General features: G+C 43.4%; 1 protein-coding gene across 1 annotated transcript; it reads right to left on the reverse strand.

Moving 5' to 3' along the window:
• Nucleotides 1-467: 467 nt before the first annotated feature.
• Nucleotides 468-12,628, reverse strand: TUT1 (terminal uridylyl transferase 1, U6 snRNA-specific). Its single transcript, XM_072118474.1, has 10 exons — nt 12,433-12,628; nt 8,810-9,000; nt 8,003-8,206; nt 5,984-6,098; nt 5,198-5,484; nt 4,532-4,719; nt 3,974-4,083; nt 3,753-3,875; nt 3,581-3,673; nt 468-2,751 (listed from the first exon to the last, which is right to left on the reverse strand). The coding sequence occupies exons 1-10, from the start codon at nt 12,611-12,613 to the stop codon at nt 1,682-1,684; spliced, it is 2,562 nt and encodes an 853-aa protein (XP_071974575.1). The 5' UTR covers nt 12,614-12,628; the 3' UTR covers nt 468-1,681.
• Nucleotides 12,629-15,573: the final 2,945 nt, after the last annotated feature.

A 15,573-nucleotide genomic window follows, 5' to 3' on the forward strand; every position in this document is an offset into this window, starting at 1 on the left:
GGTCCGTTTTTAAGCAGTCCGTTAAAAAAAACACATGCGTTTTTTGAAAACGCATCAGCTTTTGACCGTTTTTGATTAAGATGATTGGTAAAACCTGTCAAAAACGGATGCCTTTTCAAAAAACACATGCGTTTTTAAAAAAAACCAGATGCATTTTTTAACGGACTGCTTAAAAATAGCCCAAAAACGGGTTCAAAACGCCATGTGTGGCATCACCCTACAGTTGACAAAACTGGAAGCAGATGGCTCCGTCCCCTGTATAGTGGTAATGCTTGGGAACTGCAGCTCTGCTTCTATGCACCCAAGTGGGAGTAGAGCTACAGTAGTCAAATACAGTGGACGGATCAATCCATTTTCACATCCATATATGGGAGCAGTATAGCAGGAACCGCTGATCAGTGGGCGACCATGTATCAGATCCTGATCGGCCTATTCCATGGATAAGTCATCAGTATTAAAAGCCTCTCAGTTTTGGTTCAATCTCCATATAATCTGATATCTGCAAATCTGGTCTGTATGTGAAACTTAATCCCAGGATAAGAGGAGGAAAGTGAAGCATGAAAAGAACCCGAATGCAATTAATTTAAAAAAATAGCGACCATTTGAAAACATAAAAATAGAAATAGATGATAACAAGCAAACAGGACAGAGTCCACATTTTTCTTTTATATTTTATGCCAAAAACAGAACTGAAAATAACTGGCAAACAATGAATAGAGATTTACATATAAAACCATATTTACATGACAGTTTTAGCAAAAAAACAGAATCCCTTAAAGGAAATCTACCATCAAAATCCATCATGAAAAACCAGGGACTCATAGATCCAGGCACCACAACTGTGGTAATCTTCTTACATTTGTTATCTGTGGCCTCCTTCCATTAAGAATCAACTTTAAAAGTTATGCTTATGAGTAAGAAGGGCTCCAGGGGGTGTTGGTAGAGCTTCTCTGTGTTGTAGCTTCACAGACTGTTACACTGTGCAAAATCAATCCCCCCCCCCTCCCACTTTGTGACATTACATCAGACAGAGGGTGGGGAGAAGTGCTGTGAAGCTACAGCACTGAGGGGCTCTGGTAACACGCCCATAGCCCCTCAGGTTCATTAGAATAATTTTAGAAGGAAGGAGTCCATGGATAAATATAAGAAGATTACCACAGTCACAGTGCCTGGATCTATGACTAAGTGTCCCTGGGTTATCATGATGGATTTTTATGGTAGATTTCCTTTAATGGAGTTGTACTAAGTTTGCATGTTGTCCCCTTTACACATGATAAAGGACAAAAGGGCTGATCTGGTGATTGACTGATTGCTGGGAACCCCACTAATCATGAGATCTGGAGAAGGAGGGGGGTCTTTTCTCACTAATTGACGGTCACCATTTTGGGTACACGCCATGGCGCTCCATTCAGTAATATGGAAGTGTCAGAAATATAAGATCACATTATTTGGTTATCTCCAAGTCTCTCTCAATCACAATCCATGTGAGTGCCGGACAATAACTTCTGACAATCCCACACTACTGAATGGAGCAGCAGGGCACACACTCAACCTGCTGCAAACAGGACCCTTGTTCTCCAGATCGCTAGGGGGGTGTCTGGTCTTTTAATCACAGAGTCCCAGCAGCCGGACAAGGAATATAGAATAACATTCAAACCCAGTACAACCCCTGAACATACATTTAGTCTTTAGCACTTAATACGTTTTCCACCATGCGAGGAAGAAATATCTTTAAAAAGTGGAAGAAGGTGGCACTGCAGCCATAGTCGTCAGAGTCTGGGGAGAGATGCAGTATAGCGCTGCCGTCAGTGCCCAGCCGAGTCGTTGCGGTTATCTGCAGGATTGGCCTGCCGCCCTCCTGTGTGCCCGCTGACAATGCCCGGGACACCGCGGTCTCCAGTTTTATGCCCTGCTCTACTTTCCCCTGCATGCTCCTCCGCACTTTGCGCCGGCCCTCCCAGATGTGATGCCAGACATCTATCCTCATGGACAGGGCTCCGTCCTCTTGCGGATTTTTATGCACTTTAGACGGGCTCCCTTTTTTGCAGGGCGATTTCTCGATCACGTTTTTCTGCCGATCAGCCACAGGGTCACTGCCATCTTCTTCTATCCTCCTCTTTTTGGGGCTGGTGCCCTGTATATCATCAGAGCTTTCCCGTTTCCTCTCATTTTTAATTCCGTCTTCGCCCATATTTTCCCCTTTTACTTCCGCTCCTTTATCTTCGATGTTGAGCTCTTCCACACTGGGCACCACGTGGGCAGTCTCCTCATTGCTTTTCACACCAACGCCATCCTTGTCACTATCCCGTTTACAGCCGCACAGTAAGACCTCTACTAACACAGTCTTCACAGCCGCAAATACATCCTCCAACAAAGCCTTACCGATAGATATCGCAATGTCTGCCCCTTCAGCCTTGTCTCCTTCAGAGGGCGAAGGTTGTATTAGTAAGTTAACACCCCAGGGACGAGATGATGACCTGAGCAGGAATATAGGGGAGCGGCAGGCCTTGGCAGCGGCTGAGCACCGGGCAGTAAAGCGGTGCGCTATCCGCGTGCTAACATTACCGCACACATTATGATTCAACTCAAACGGATCCTGGACGTTCAGAGGGCCCATCCGAAAACCTTCTGTCCAGGTAGGTGGAGGAGAGGAGACGGGGATGGGCATGAGAAGGCCATCACGGGGGCAGAGGATATTAGAGTGTAAGTCCAGGGAAGAAAAGTAACTAAAAAACTCTGAAAGCAGAGAATCTGGAAATACAGAAAAATGAAAGATTATTCAGAGAAGCAGCGAAATAGAGCAATAAACCTTAAAGGCCTCACAAATGTGACTTATGTCCTGCAATGTCAGGTCTCTAGTATAAATCAATCATCTATTCTTATTACTTCACATTAGGAGTCATGACTTCCTTATATTATATATATTTCTTATATTTTTGGAACCCTGGCACATAGAAATTCTGTAATATTAAACAGGAGAATCTCCCCTTTAATATGCATTTATTGTGTATGGAGGCTTCACAGAACCAGAGATTTCTACTCTTAAAGTTAGAAAGAAATAGAAGGAATCCATTTCTGATTGTAATTTTAAGAGTGGATATTTAATATGATACCAGAATTGAAACTAGAATTGTGTAGGTATCAGGAGATATTGGTGTTTGAATTGTGCCCCCGTCCAGCTGGTCAGCTGAAGGCAGAATGTAGAAGGAGCTGCAGGAAACACTTAGCTTGCAGAAGTACATGCACCCTCTGCATCTGTAGCTGATCCCTTGTCCCTTCCCGAGCTGCAATCTCCGACGGCTCCATAGAGATGAATGTAGCAGAACAGTCATGTGCGGCTGTCTGCTCCACTCATCTCGTAGAGCTACGAGGGGTCTGAGAAAGGTACCTTAGACCCCATCGGAGCACCCCATTCTCGTGATCTGTGGGGTGTCATCACTGAGACTCCCACCGATCAACAAGTTAGGCCCTATCCTGTGAATCCTTCCAGACACTTCATTATCCATCTGACTTTGCAGGTGGAAAGTCTACAATTCATTACAGTGAGTAAACAGACAACAACGTGTTAATATTAACTCACTCAGGCTCTGCTGGTTTTCACTAGCCGGGCACTGGGTGCTGTCGGAGACAAACGAACAGTCCCAGCCGTCAATCACTTGTGAGGTGTCGTTATCTGGAAAAAAAATAAGATGGCATCAATGACAGAACAGCGTGCCACACTAGGTAGTAGGTCGTCCTGCTACATAACTTACCTGCAATCTCCCGCAGACGGATGAGGCTGGGAATTACCGGGGGGCTCCTTGTTTGTAGGAAGAAGATAACCATCAGTGTCAGGGCATAGTTATTCAGTAGTGGTCCGCCCCCTAGTGGGTTACCTGGGGGTTACAATGAAAGGGAACAGCGATATGAGCTTCAAAACTTGTCTCTCCTCCTATGCTGCACATTACGTGTCTGATATGACTGTACAACTCACCTGCGAGCTGCTGCACCCGGGCCCAGTATCTGACAGTGTATACAAGCTGCGGCACCCGAGGGTCCAGATCAGAACAGAGGTGCAGGTATGAAGAATTACGTAAAGCAAGTCTAGTCAAGAAAAGAGTCATTACATGAGACCATATGTGATAGAATAGGGAAAGTGAGTGCATTAGACAATGTACATATTTGCTTTAATTTCTTCTCCAGAACAAATGAACAGAGTCTTAAAGCGGTTGGCCCAAGTTGTAAAACTATCCCCTTCTTCAGGACAGCAGATAATTTGCTGTTTAATAGGTTTGACAGCTGGGATCCCATTGATCATGAGACCAGGGTCCAGTTAGAATGAATGACTTATCTCTGACAGTCCCATAGAAGATGAAGTTATAGAGTACACACTAGACCTTTTCTCCATCAATTTGGGGTAATAGGACTCACATTTTGTGATCAAGAGGGCCCCAGTTGATTGACCCTCATTGACCAGCAATATTGGCTGTATCTATTCTGTGGCAGGGGATGAGGTCACAATCTGTATCAGCCCCCTCGATTCCTGCCTTACCTGTTGTTTAGGGTGATGTCTCCTCTCAAGCCCGAAGTCTTGTGCTGAAAACGTATAACCGGCCGCCGTGCGGAGGGAACGCTCTGCACCCCGTGCACTCCGGGGACACACTGCCGCAAGACTCTTCCTACAACATCGAGAATCTCCTCATGGGAAAGTCCTTGCAGTGACAGTCCAGGCGCGATGTTCTGAAGGGCAAAGTGTTGCTATAGTTAACACTAATACAGCCAAACCCAACCACTGCCCCACAGCAGAGGATCCTTTTTTTTCTTTTTTTAATGTGAATGACTAATATTTTTGGTTAAAATAGCTTTAGAACTTTTTCTTTTACTACAAGACAGAAACTCACTGAGGATCCATGGAGAGGGGAGGGGGAGCAGTGAGTCACAGCAGCTAGGTCTCCCCCACCACCACCAGCAGCAGCAGCAAGGGGACTGCAAACTAGAGATACAGACAGCAGAAGTGAGGGCTGCTGGGAAGTGAAGATCACAGGATGCAGCGATTGCTGCTAAGTTTCGATGCAAGAAGAGGATCTATAATAAGATTATGATAAAGATCTCTCCTCTATGGGAATGTCTTGTTTTATTTTAGCAAAAGTTGTTTTTTTTTTTTTTAAAAAGAACATAGTAGTCATAAATATAGGGTTAGTTGCAGATAACATCTCACCTCCTCTTCCTCCTCCTCATCATCATCACTACTCTCATTCTCCGCAGTTACTTGCATATCCAGTTCATCTCCATCTTTCTTGGGAGAGGCTCCTTCCTCCAGTTCCTCATCTTCTCCACGATTATCTCCACTTATATCCTTAACTGTAACCTTCTTCTCTTCAGTGTCTTTATCTTCTTCCATCAGATCTTCTTTTTCATTCTCTCCAAGCTCCAGATGCAAGTCCAAGTCACATCCGCTGATCTCAAAGCCATTTACAGAGGAACCAAACGGGAGAAGCTGACAACCTATCAAAACGCAGATAAGAAAGTAGAGGGGGACTTTGTACACCGACCACAGTACTGAGAACATCGGTAGTGATAAAGTATAGAAGGAGGGACCTCTTCCACGCAGAACTGTCCCTGCATCATCAGTACTGTGGTCAGTCTGCAAAATCTGACCGTGACCACTGGCCTTAGGGTTGTATTAACATGTGCACCCGATTCATCCACTGGTCATCTGGTTTGTTGGATGGTTATCCCATAACATTAAACTGCGCAGTCAAAGAATGTACAGCCAATATAATGTATAGTGTCCAAAAGAAGAGGTAGAGGGGAAGGAGCCATCACATTAGTGATCGCAACTTCACCCCTGCACACTCTCAAAATAAAACCAAACACATAACAACCAATCACATTTCAACTCTCGTTACTCAGAGGTTTTGCTTTATATGAAAGATTCAATCTGATTGGCAGACCTAATCCATAACATCCCCCCCCCCCCCCCCCAGACTGATCGAGTCCTCACCTGGGAAGAACTCTGTAAACGTCTCTCGCAGAAGAGAAAGCAGCAGTTCTCGCAGACGGCTCTCGTGATGAGATGGAGAACAGAGGGAGACAAGGTTTTTCATTTGATCTTCTACCTTGAAGAGACCAAAAAAATATGGAGATCATCAAATTGCATACAAGTGTATAAATGTATCCTAATACAGGCGGTCCCCGGGTTACATACAGGATAGGTTCCTTGGGTTTGTACTAAAGTTGAATTTGTATGCAAGTCAGAACCTGTATATTTTATAATTGTAGATCCAGACAATTTTTTTTTTTGTCCCAGTGACAATTGGAGTTTCAAAATTATTTGCTGTAATGGAACCAAGGATTATCAATAAAGCTTCATTACAGACAGTCTGGGGCTATAGTAATATCCAGAGACTTCACCAGTCACAGTGGGCAGAGGGGTCCGTCTGTAACTAGGGGTAGTCTGTAAGTCAGGTGTCCTTAAAGAGGACCCGTCACCCAATTTATCGGCACTAGGAGCTGCTTACTAAGGTAAGCAGCTCCTAGTGCTTGATCAAACGCCCCAGTGTTAAAGTGATAGCGTTACCGGAAACCTCCGGTAACGCTATCAAACACTGCGGCGGGGTATAGTGTAATTGTTGGGCAGATCGCAAAGCTGTCTGACGTATTCATGAGGGGGCGGGGTTGGGGCGTGGTGACTGCCGCCTGGCGCGCAGCAGTCACTGCCGGCCTATGGAGCTAGCGGGGCGGTCCGGGGAAGAGGCAGCGCCTCCGACCGCCCCCTCATGAATAAGTCAGACAGCTTTGCGAGCGGTCCGATGATAACATTGTACCCCGCCGCAGTGTTAGATAGCGTTACTGGAGGTTTCCGGTAACGCTATCACTGTAACACTGCGGCGTTTGTTCAAGCACTAGGAGCTGCTTACTTTGATAAGCAGCTCCTGGTGCCGAAAATTGAGGTGACAGGTCCTCTTTAAATAGGGGACCACCTGTACCTCTAAAAATGACAGTTTAACAATTGCAGTCAGCAATATGAGGCTAAGTTCACACTACCATCAGGATTTCCATTTATTTACCTCGGTTTCAAAAAGATAATGGAATAACGGAACAGTAACCAAACTGACCATAACGAATGACATTGTCTGTTACAGTTAATAACACTTTATACTTTCAATACATCGATCTATAGCTGCTATCTGTCTATCCCCTCATAATAGTTGCCCTCTATAGATGTCTAATTTTTACCTACCTATAGATCTCGCCTATCTATCATTTCTAACTACCTATTCTACCTATTGATCTCTCATTTGCCTACCTACCTTTCTCTCTATACCTCACACTTATCTATAATCTATCCATATATTAACTATTTTTGTCCATCTATATCTGTCTATTTCTTCATCTAAAAAAAAAAAAAAAAAAAAATTACTATCTGGGGTTCTGGGGACACTTACTATCCATCCCCATTGACTTCAATGTAAAAATAACTTAAAGGACATCTACCACCAGGATAAGAGACTGTATGCAAATGAGCTGGAGGGGCTCCAGGCTCCATAGGTGTTAATGAAGCCTGGAGCCCCTCCAGCACATTTGCATACAGTCCTTCATCCTGGTGGTAGATGCCCTTTAATGCCATCCGTTAAGTTTCAGTTCGGCATCATTATGGATGAATCCGTTTTTTTTTCAAAAACAGAAAAAAAAATACTGCGAGCAACGTGAAAATAACGGATCGCTGTACAACTGATGACAACAGAAGACATAACAATTTACATTGATTTTAATGGGATTTAAAACAGATCCTTTCAATTTCAAAAGCGGAAACTAGAAACGGAAATCCCGACGGTAGTGTGAACTGAGCCCAACCAGTATCAAGAATTAAAAAATGGTGGATATTATAGAACATTATTGTCACAAGAGGAGGAGCCACAATGAAGACTATGGAAAAGAAAGAAGAAACCTGCTCCATCCCTTTCATACATCAGTGTAAGAATTCCACTTCTTATCTTATACATAAACCTCTATGTCTTACATCAGAACAGCGGATCAGTTGCTTGCTGAGGGTTTCTGGGTCCGGGGGCTGCAGGTTTCGGTGAGTTCCTCCTTTCTTGTTTTTAAACTCCTTCTTTTCACGTGGTTTCACTTTCAGGCGATGTCCATCTAGTGTAATGTCAGTCTGTGTAAGCGCCAGGCACACGCCATCCTGGCTTTCAAATTCTACAATGGCATAGAGACCCTAAAGAGAGCACACAGCACAATTACTGACCGATAGACCCCCGCCGCCTTATAACGGGCTCTCTCTCATGAATAGAGAGCTGATCCTTACATCAAGAGTACAGAGAACCTAAAGGGAAGTTCCTGAATATGTGTGAACAAACCATTGAAGCTACTTTCTATAGCAACAGAACTTGATTTTTTTATCTGCATTTCCCATTCCCAACAATGTCTTTACCTGCATCTCCGAATCTATAGAACAAGCCTGATGCAATCTTAAAGAGGAGATTCTTATCTTTAATATGGCACCAGCAAGTTTCTAGGTACTATAGAACAAAAGATAGGGGTGTCTGAAGTGACCTTCCCCCTGCAGCCTCTAAACTTGACCCATCTCAGGCAAAATATGACTCTCCTCTGCTCATTTTTACATGACTTTGGTGGAGATTTTTTTTTTTTTAATATAGGTAAATGGGTGAGAATTCACTAAAAAGAGGGAATCCTAGAAAGAAAATATTATACCCTACCTGAGGGGATTATTCATGGCATGTGTATCACAACCTTATAAATACTGCCTAATATGCAGAAACATCCTGACGATGAGTAGAGAGATGAAGGAAGTTCTCACCCGGTCTTTGTCCATGACAATATTCTTAACTGGGGATATTTTTTCAAACGTTTCTTTAATTTGCTCCTCGGAGGAGCCTTTGGAGAACCCGCTGACAAACACACTGCGCTCCTGCTGCTGCTGGCGCTTGTCTCGCTCCTCACACAATCGCTTATGACGTCGTCCCTTCAGGTGATCATCGAGGCTCGGACCTGTAAGAGAGAAAAAATTAACGCAAATATTATTCATTGCAGAAAAATCACATTGTCATGGTTGATATTTTAACCCCTTAAGGACGCAGCCATTTTGTAGCTTAAGGCTCAGTCCCATTTTTTGGATTCTGACCTGCGTCTCTTTATATGGTTATAACTTTTGAACACTGTTACTTATCAAAGCGATTGTGAGATTGTTTTTTCCCCACATGTTGTACTTCATTTTAGTGGTAAATTTTGGCTGATAAGTTTTGCGTTTATTTACAAAAAAAAGAAAAAAAAATTATGAATTTTTAGAAAAATTTGCCATTTTCGAAATTCAAAATCCCAGCGTTTTCAGGCAGATCGATTTACCACCTAAATAACTTGCAGAATAACATTTCCCATTTGTCTACTTTACATTTTCATAATTTCTGAAATGTTTGGATAATTTATTTTGACGTCACAAATCGAATAGCGATTTTCCGTATTTTCAGAATTGACTATTTTGGGGATAAATACTGTTTGAAATCAAATTTTACATATTTAGCAACAAAACCCCCTATATAACCAACCCATTTTCAAATCTGCACCCCACAAACTATCAGATACAGCATTTACAAAGATTGTTAACCCCTTGAGATCTTCATAGTAATTGAATCAAAATGGCGGTGAAATTTAGAATGGTCAAATTTTGTCAGTTATACGTTCATTTAGCCCTAAAATTAACACCATTTCCAAAAGATAAAAAGAGAAAACCCACCATAAAATTTGTTCTACAATTTCTCCTGAGTGCAGCGACCCCCCACATGTGGCCATTACTTGTGTTATGGGGGCACAGCGAGGCGCAGAAGGGAAGGAGCATCCTGCAGCTGCCAGGATTTTAGTTTTCTCGTTGCCCCCTTTTGAAGGCTATAAAATTTTCGCTTTTCCGTTATTTGGGCCATGTGACGGCATTTTTTTTGCGGGACGAGATGCTTTTTCCAGTGTTACCATTTTGGGGTTGGTATCACCTATTGTTGAAAATTTAGGAACTTTTTTTGAGGTCATGAGTAGAAAAGCATCAATTCTGTACTGGATTTTTTACTTTTTTTTTTTTTTTTTTCCGTGTTCACCGTATATCCTAATAATCCTGTTATCTTTATTCTATGGGTCGATACGATTACGGGGATACCAGACATGAATATTTTTTCTTATGTTTTACTAAATGCAGCGACCCCCCACATGTGGCCATTACTTGTGTTATGGGGGCACAGCGAGGCGCAGAAGGGAAGGAGGGACCTGCAGCTGCCAGGATTTTAGTTTCCTCATTGGCCCCTTTTGAAGGCTATAAAATTTTCGCTTTTCCGTTATTTGGGCCATGTGACGGCATTTTTTTTGCGGGACGAGATGCTTTTTCCAGTGTTACCATTTTGGGGTTGGTATCACCTATTGTTGAAAATTTAGGAACTTTTTTTGAGGTCATGAGTAGAAAAGCATCAATTCTGTACTGGATTTTTTACTTTTTTTTTTTCCGTGTTCACCGTATATCCTAATAATCCTGTTATCTTTATTCTATGGGTCGATACGATTACGGGGATACCAGACATGAATATTTTTTCTTATGTTTTACTAAATTTGCCAAATAAAACCCTAATGTGGGGAAAAATCTATCATTTTTGCATTGCTGTCTTCCAAGTGGCATAACATTGTTACGTTTTTGGCTACAGAGCTGGTTGATGGCTTGTTTTTTGCGGGACATGTTATTCTTTGCAAAGGTATCATTCTGGAGTACATATGCTTTGTTGATCACTTTTTATTGCATTTTTAGTGGGATATAATAGGTAAAAATCATAATTTTTGGCGGGTTTTTAACGGTTTTTTTTTACGGCGTTCATCATATGGGTTCAATAGTTATTTAGTTTTATTCTATGGATTGTTACGGACGCGGTGATACTATATATGTGGGGTCTGTGTTATGATTTAGACTTTTTTGAGCGTTATATGTCTCTTTATATGTTTTGGGGCTTATGGGCATTTTTAGTGATTTATGAAGTAATTTTTTATTGAAAAACATTTTTTTTTACATTTTTTACATGATCCACCATGGGATATGAACAAGCAATCATCTGATTGCTTGTTCTTGATAATACTCTGCAATACTAATGTATTGCAGGGTATTATCAGTGCCAGCCTATGCAGATGCATAGGCTGACACTTTGCCTTTAAGATGACGTCACAGACGCCATCTTAAAGGCAATCCCTCCAGGCTTCTCTGGGGTCCCGATCGGACCCCAGAGGTGCCAAAACAGTGATCGCCGCCCCCCCCCCCCCCCCCCCGAAAACGGTGCGGGGGGGCCGATCATGGGGTAAAGACCCCCAGAAGGCATGTTAAATGCCGCGGTCGCGTTGACCGCGGCATTTAACGGGTTAAACACCCGTGATCGGAGCCCACTCCGACCGCGGGTGTTAGCCGGGGATGTCAACGGTAGATTACCGTTCGTTATTCGTGGGACTCAGCGCAGTACAGCTACGGCGCAGAGCGCTAAGGGGTTAAAGGAACGTTCGTTAAGAGTTGCCTGATTGGTTGGGAGTCTGAGGGAGGTTATTCCATGAAAGGAATGTGACCCATATTAATTAAACAGCGGTGCCAGAAAACTGAATTAGGGTGATGGCACACGTGACGTTTTGAACGCGTTTTTAGCCCGTTTTTTAAGCAGTCAGTAAAAAAAAACGCATCCGTTTTTGACTGGTTTGACCAATTATCTTAATTCAAACCTATCAAAAACGCTTCCGTTTTTTTGACGGACTGCTTAAAAACAGGCCAAAAACGTGTTCAAAACGCCATGTGTGCTATCACCCTTAAATGGCAGCACGTGTGATCGCAGTGGTTGGACCCCACCGATCAGACAGTCAAACCCTATTCTCTAGGCAAGGTATCATTTATTAGCAGAACATCCCTTTAAATATACATTGTGACCTTTGATTCACAATTTTTTATATGAATTCAGTGAACTCCACACCATAAGGTTTCTGCAATGTGAATATTTGTTGGGGACAAGGTTTCACCGTTCGCGCAGGGAACCCTCTTAATTGTTATTATAATCGTTAATTTGATTTAAAGCGTTTGGTCCTTTTGTTCCATATGAATTTTTGTGCTCTGTCATGTTTTATTTTGTTTGTATATGTCCCCTATGATTTGTAAAGCTATGGCCCTTTCATAATATTAAAGATTATTATTGAAAAACAAGGCTACTTTCTTCATAAACAGCGCCACGCCTGACTAGGGGTAGTGTCTGGTATTGCAACTGAGCTGTATTCATTTCTATACACCTGAGCTGCAATTCCTGTACACGCCATGGTCAGGTGGTGGCGCTGTATCTATAAGGAGAGATGTGATTGAGCAAGTAGAACAGATGCCAGTTGCTGCGGCTCCACCACTCCCCCTGCTGGGCACAGCTGCTCATTACTTACGGTTCGGGACGGTCACCCCGCACAGGAGGCACCGGAACCCGCCCCGGTCCGCGGACTGTACATCAGGCGGGATGTCACCGCCGCTTCCATTCTCCACCGCAGCCGCCATGGTTTCTCGGCGCACAGTAAAGACGTCACCGGCGATGGATTCTGCGTCTGGCGCCAAGGCAGCGCCCCGCATGACGTCATGAATACTAATGAGGTAACAAGACAAAGGAGGCAGTAGTCTGCGGCACGTGGAGAGGGAGAACTGGGGCAAAACTACAACTCACATCAGCCCCGGCGTGGGTCAGCAGGGAATGATGGGAGTTGTAGTTGTGCAGCAGTTGCACTATATCTCCATCGCACATGCTCGGTCCCATAGACTGTGCGGTGTAGCATCTCTAGGACAGGGTAGACATCACCTTTGAAATTTAGGGATAAAACCTGGTGCACAATCGTAGGTGATCCTGGTGTATACAATAATATTTCCAAAAATCCTGAATCACTAGCGGCTAAGAGAATCAAACCACCACATAAACATACAGAAAAATAGAGAAACCCCCTTTTATCGCTGTTCACCCCCCACCCAACCTGTATGAGAGTTGTTATCCCACCGCTAATGAATCCCAAATTTTCCAAGGTCTTCAGTTCCAAGGTCGCCCACCTCTAATCTGTCCATCCATAGAAAAAATATTAAAGTTGGGTAATTAAAGGGGTTGTCTTTAGTCTGATTATTCCATACAGGAAAGGGGAACAATCTGATTGGGGTCTGACAGTGCAACCCCTGAGCTGTGGATCAGGGGTAACAACCAAACTTTTTACCACACCTTCAAATAATTTATTCAGGGAGTAGGACGTTGGGGTGAACATTATGTATCCGCACATGTCCGGATCCTGGGACCCGCATCTAATCTACCTGGGGCAGTTATAGAGCAGCACGGTGGTTCAGTGGTTAGCACTACAGACTTGCATTGCTGCTTTCACACGTGTGATTTCTCCAGTCCTGTATGGCGTGCGTACATGTCTCTGTATAAAATATGTTGTGCTGGCAAATGACATAATACACCTCCCACGGTTTGTGGCCTTCCTGGATACCGTACGTATATACAGCAGTATACAGTGCATCCCACTTCTGGCACAATACGGTGAAGAATAGTCACATGTAAATCGCTGGCCGTATCACCCATTGAAGTGAATGTGGCCATATAAAACCAGTACGGGTAGCACATGACCGGTTTCATAAATTTGTGTGAAAGGCCACTTACTCGGCTGGACCAGATCCCGAGCGAGTACACGGCCAGGTGGAGGAAGGGTGAACGCTCTTCACCTCTCGATCTTTCATAGGGCCAGGAGCCACAGGGGGTCACTGCCAGATCACTGCCCCCAGCGAGGCGATGTGAATGAGCCCCAAGGCCAGTTTCACATTGGTCAGTGATCTTGGACATGAGAAGTGAAGTGCCAGGGACTGATCACTCTGCTGGGGACTAATATTGATATATGATGCACAGATCTTGTTTCCCAAATATGCAAACAGTCCAGCTACATATCAAGGAAACAAGAATTCTGTGCATCATAATATTACCAGAGTACAGTGCATGGCGCTGCACTTCACATGTCCGTGATCACAGAAAAATGTGACTCCAGCCAAAATCTCTCTCCCCAAATACCCATCATTCAGTTCTGGTGCAAGCGTATGAGTAACCTCCACTTTGGAACCTATCATCATGAAATCAGCTGAGAAACTAGAGGATTTATTTTTTGTTGACTGTCATCTAGAGGTTTGAAAAAAATGGCTCCATTTCTCCATAGAGAGCGCCACACCTGACTATGGTTTGTGCCAGTAGTGCAGCTCAGATATATAGATATGATAGTCAAGAGGGGGGGGGGGGGGGGGAGGGGGTTATCCCCTTTAAAATAATGTTCCTTTGTTTCCCACTATTATTGATGGATGCAAAGTCACACGACATCAAGTGGCCCTGCAAAACTCTTAAATTTATCTAAAACGTGCGCATGAGGTCTTAACTAATTACACATGCAAGTTTTATTCAGGGGGTTTGAAACCAAAATTACTATAGGTGTAGAAGGTAGAAGAAAAAAAAAAAGTACCTGTCCCCCTGAGGTCATTACATACAGGTCATTACATACAGGTCTGAGCTGAAACATCAATGTCCAGCAGTGATATGTGGCAGCTCCCATTGTCGGACTCTACAAGTCAAGATTCCACTGCAGAACCTGTCACCAGGGAGGTCATTTTCAGTTGACAAGTTCCAATAGCCAAAGCTATGCGGATTTTATAAAATTTCTTTGTCAGCATTCTGAATACTGTCACTACATTATTTCACGTTGCCCAGCTCCGCCTTCCCTGGGTTTTATAGGTTTGTTTTTAGTAGGATATTTCAGTATAACCTGCACAAAGTGAGCTGCATCTTTGTGCCTGCGCTGCATTTGAATCTTGCTCCAAAAAGCATTCTTCAGGTTAAAAAAAAAAAAAAAATCTTGCACAAAGCTGAAACTATTTAAAAGACACCTACCATAAGTAGATCTGATGGCAGTCTCCCCCTGCCCTAACCTGCAATTTACTAGTCCTAGAATCTAACATTTTAAAACCTTTATTAAAAAGGTAAATTACCTGCAGAGTATCCTCAGAGCGTCTTCTTCACACTTGCGACTGTACACAAGGACCAGTGGCGCTGCCAGCTTACTATGCAGCCATTGCGCATGCTCCAGTAGAGGGTTGTGCAAATAGCACATATAGAGCGTACAGACACCAACTCAACACAGGAGCACGCACAGTAGTTCCATAGAAAGCTGTACAGTCACAAGCATGAAGAGGATGCACCAAGAGCCCAGGCTGCTCCATGCCCCAGTAGCCTCCGCAGGTAATTTACATATTACTTTATTAAAGTTTCAAAATGTTAGGCTCTAGGATTAGTACAATTATGTGGATCATTCTAGCAAACATCCCAGTGATGTCATGTACAACATGGCACTAAACCATAGTTAGGAGGCATCGGTGGAGAGGGAAAGCGATGGAACCAAGGAGGAGAGAAAACAGCTGCTCTTTATACACTTCCTCTATCTTATATCTAATTCTGTGGGAGGTTATAGACAAGACTGGAAATGAAATCCATAAAGTAAACTAGAAGGTACAAGTAACTT

This window comes from Engystomops pustulosus, chromosome 7, assembly GCF_040894005.1.
Source record: "Engystomops pustulosus chromosome 7, aEngPut4.maternal, whole genome shotgun sequence".
Taxonomy (NCBI): domain Eukaryota; kingdom Metazoa; phylum Chordata; class Amphibia; order Anura; family Leptodactylidae; genus Engystomops; species Engystomops pustulosus.

Coding starts and splice junctions, on each gene's coding strand:
- TUT1 (XM_072118474.1), bottom strand. CDS start 12,613: ATGCGGGGCGCTGCCTTGGCGCCAGACGCAGAATCCATCGCCGGTGAC. Junction 4,720..5,197: donor ATGAGGAGGAGGAAGAGGAG/GTGAGATGTTAT, acceptor TTTGCCCTTCAG/AACATCGCGCCTGGACTGTC. Junction 2,752..3,580: donor TGAAAACCAGCAGAGCCTGA/GTGAGTTAATAT, acceptor CTGTATTTCCAG/ATTCTCTGCTTTCAGAGTTT.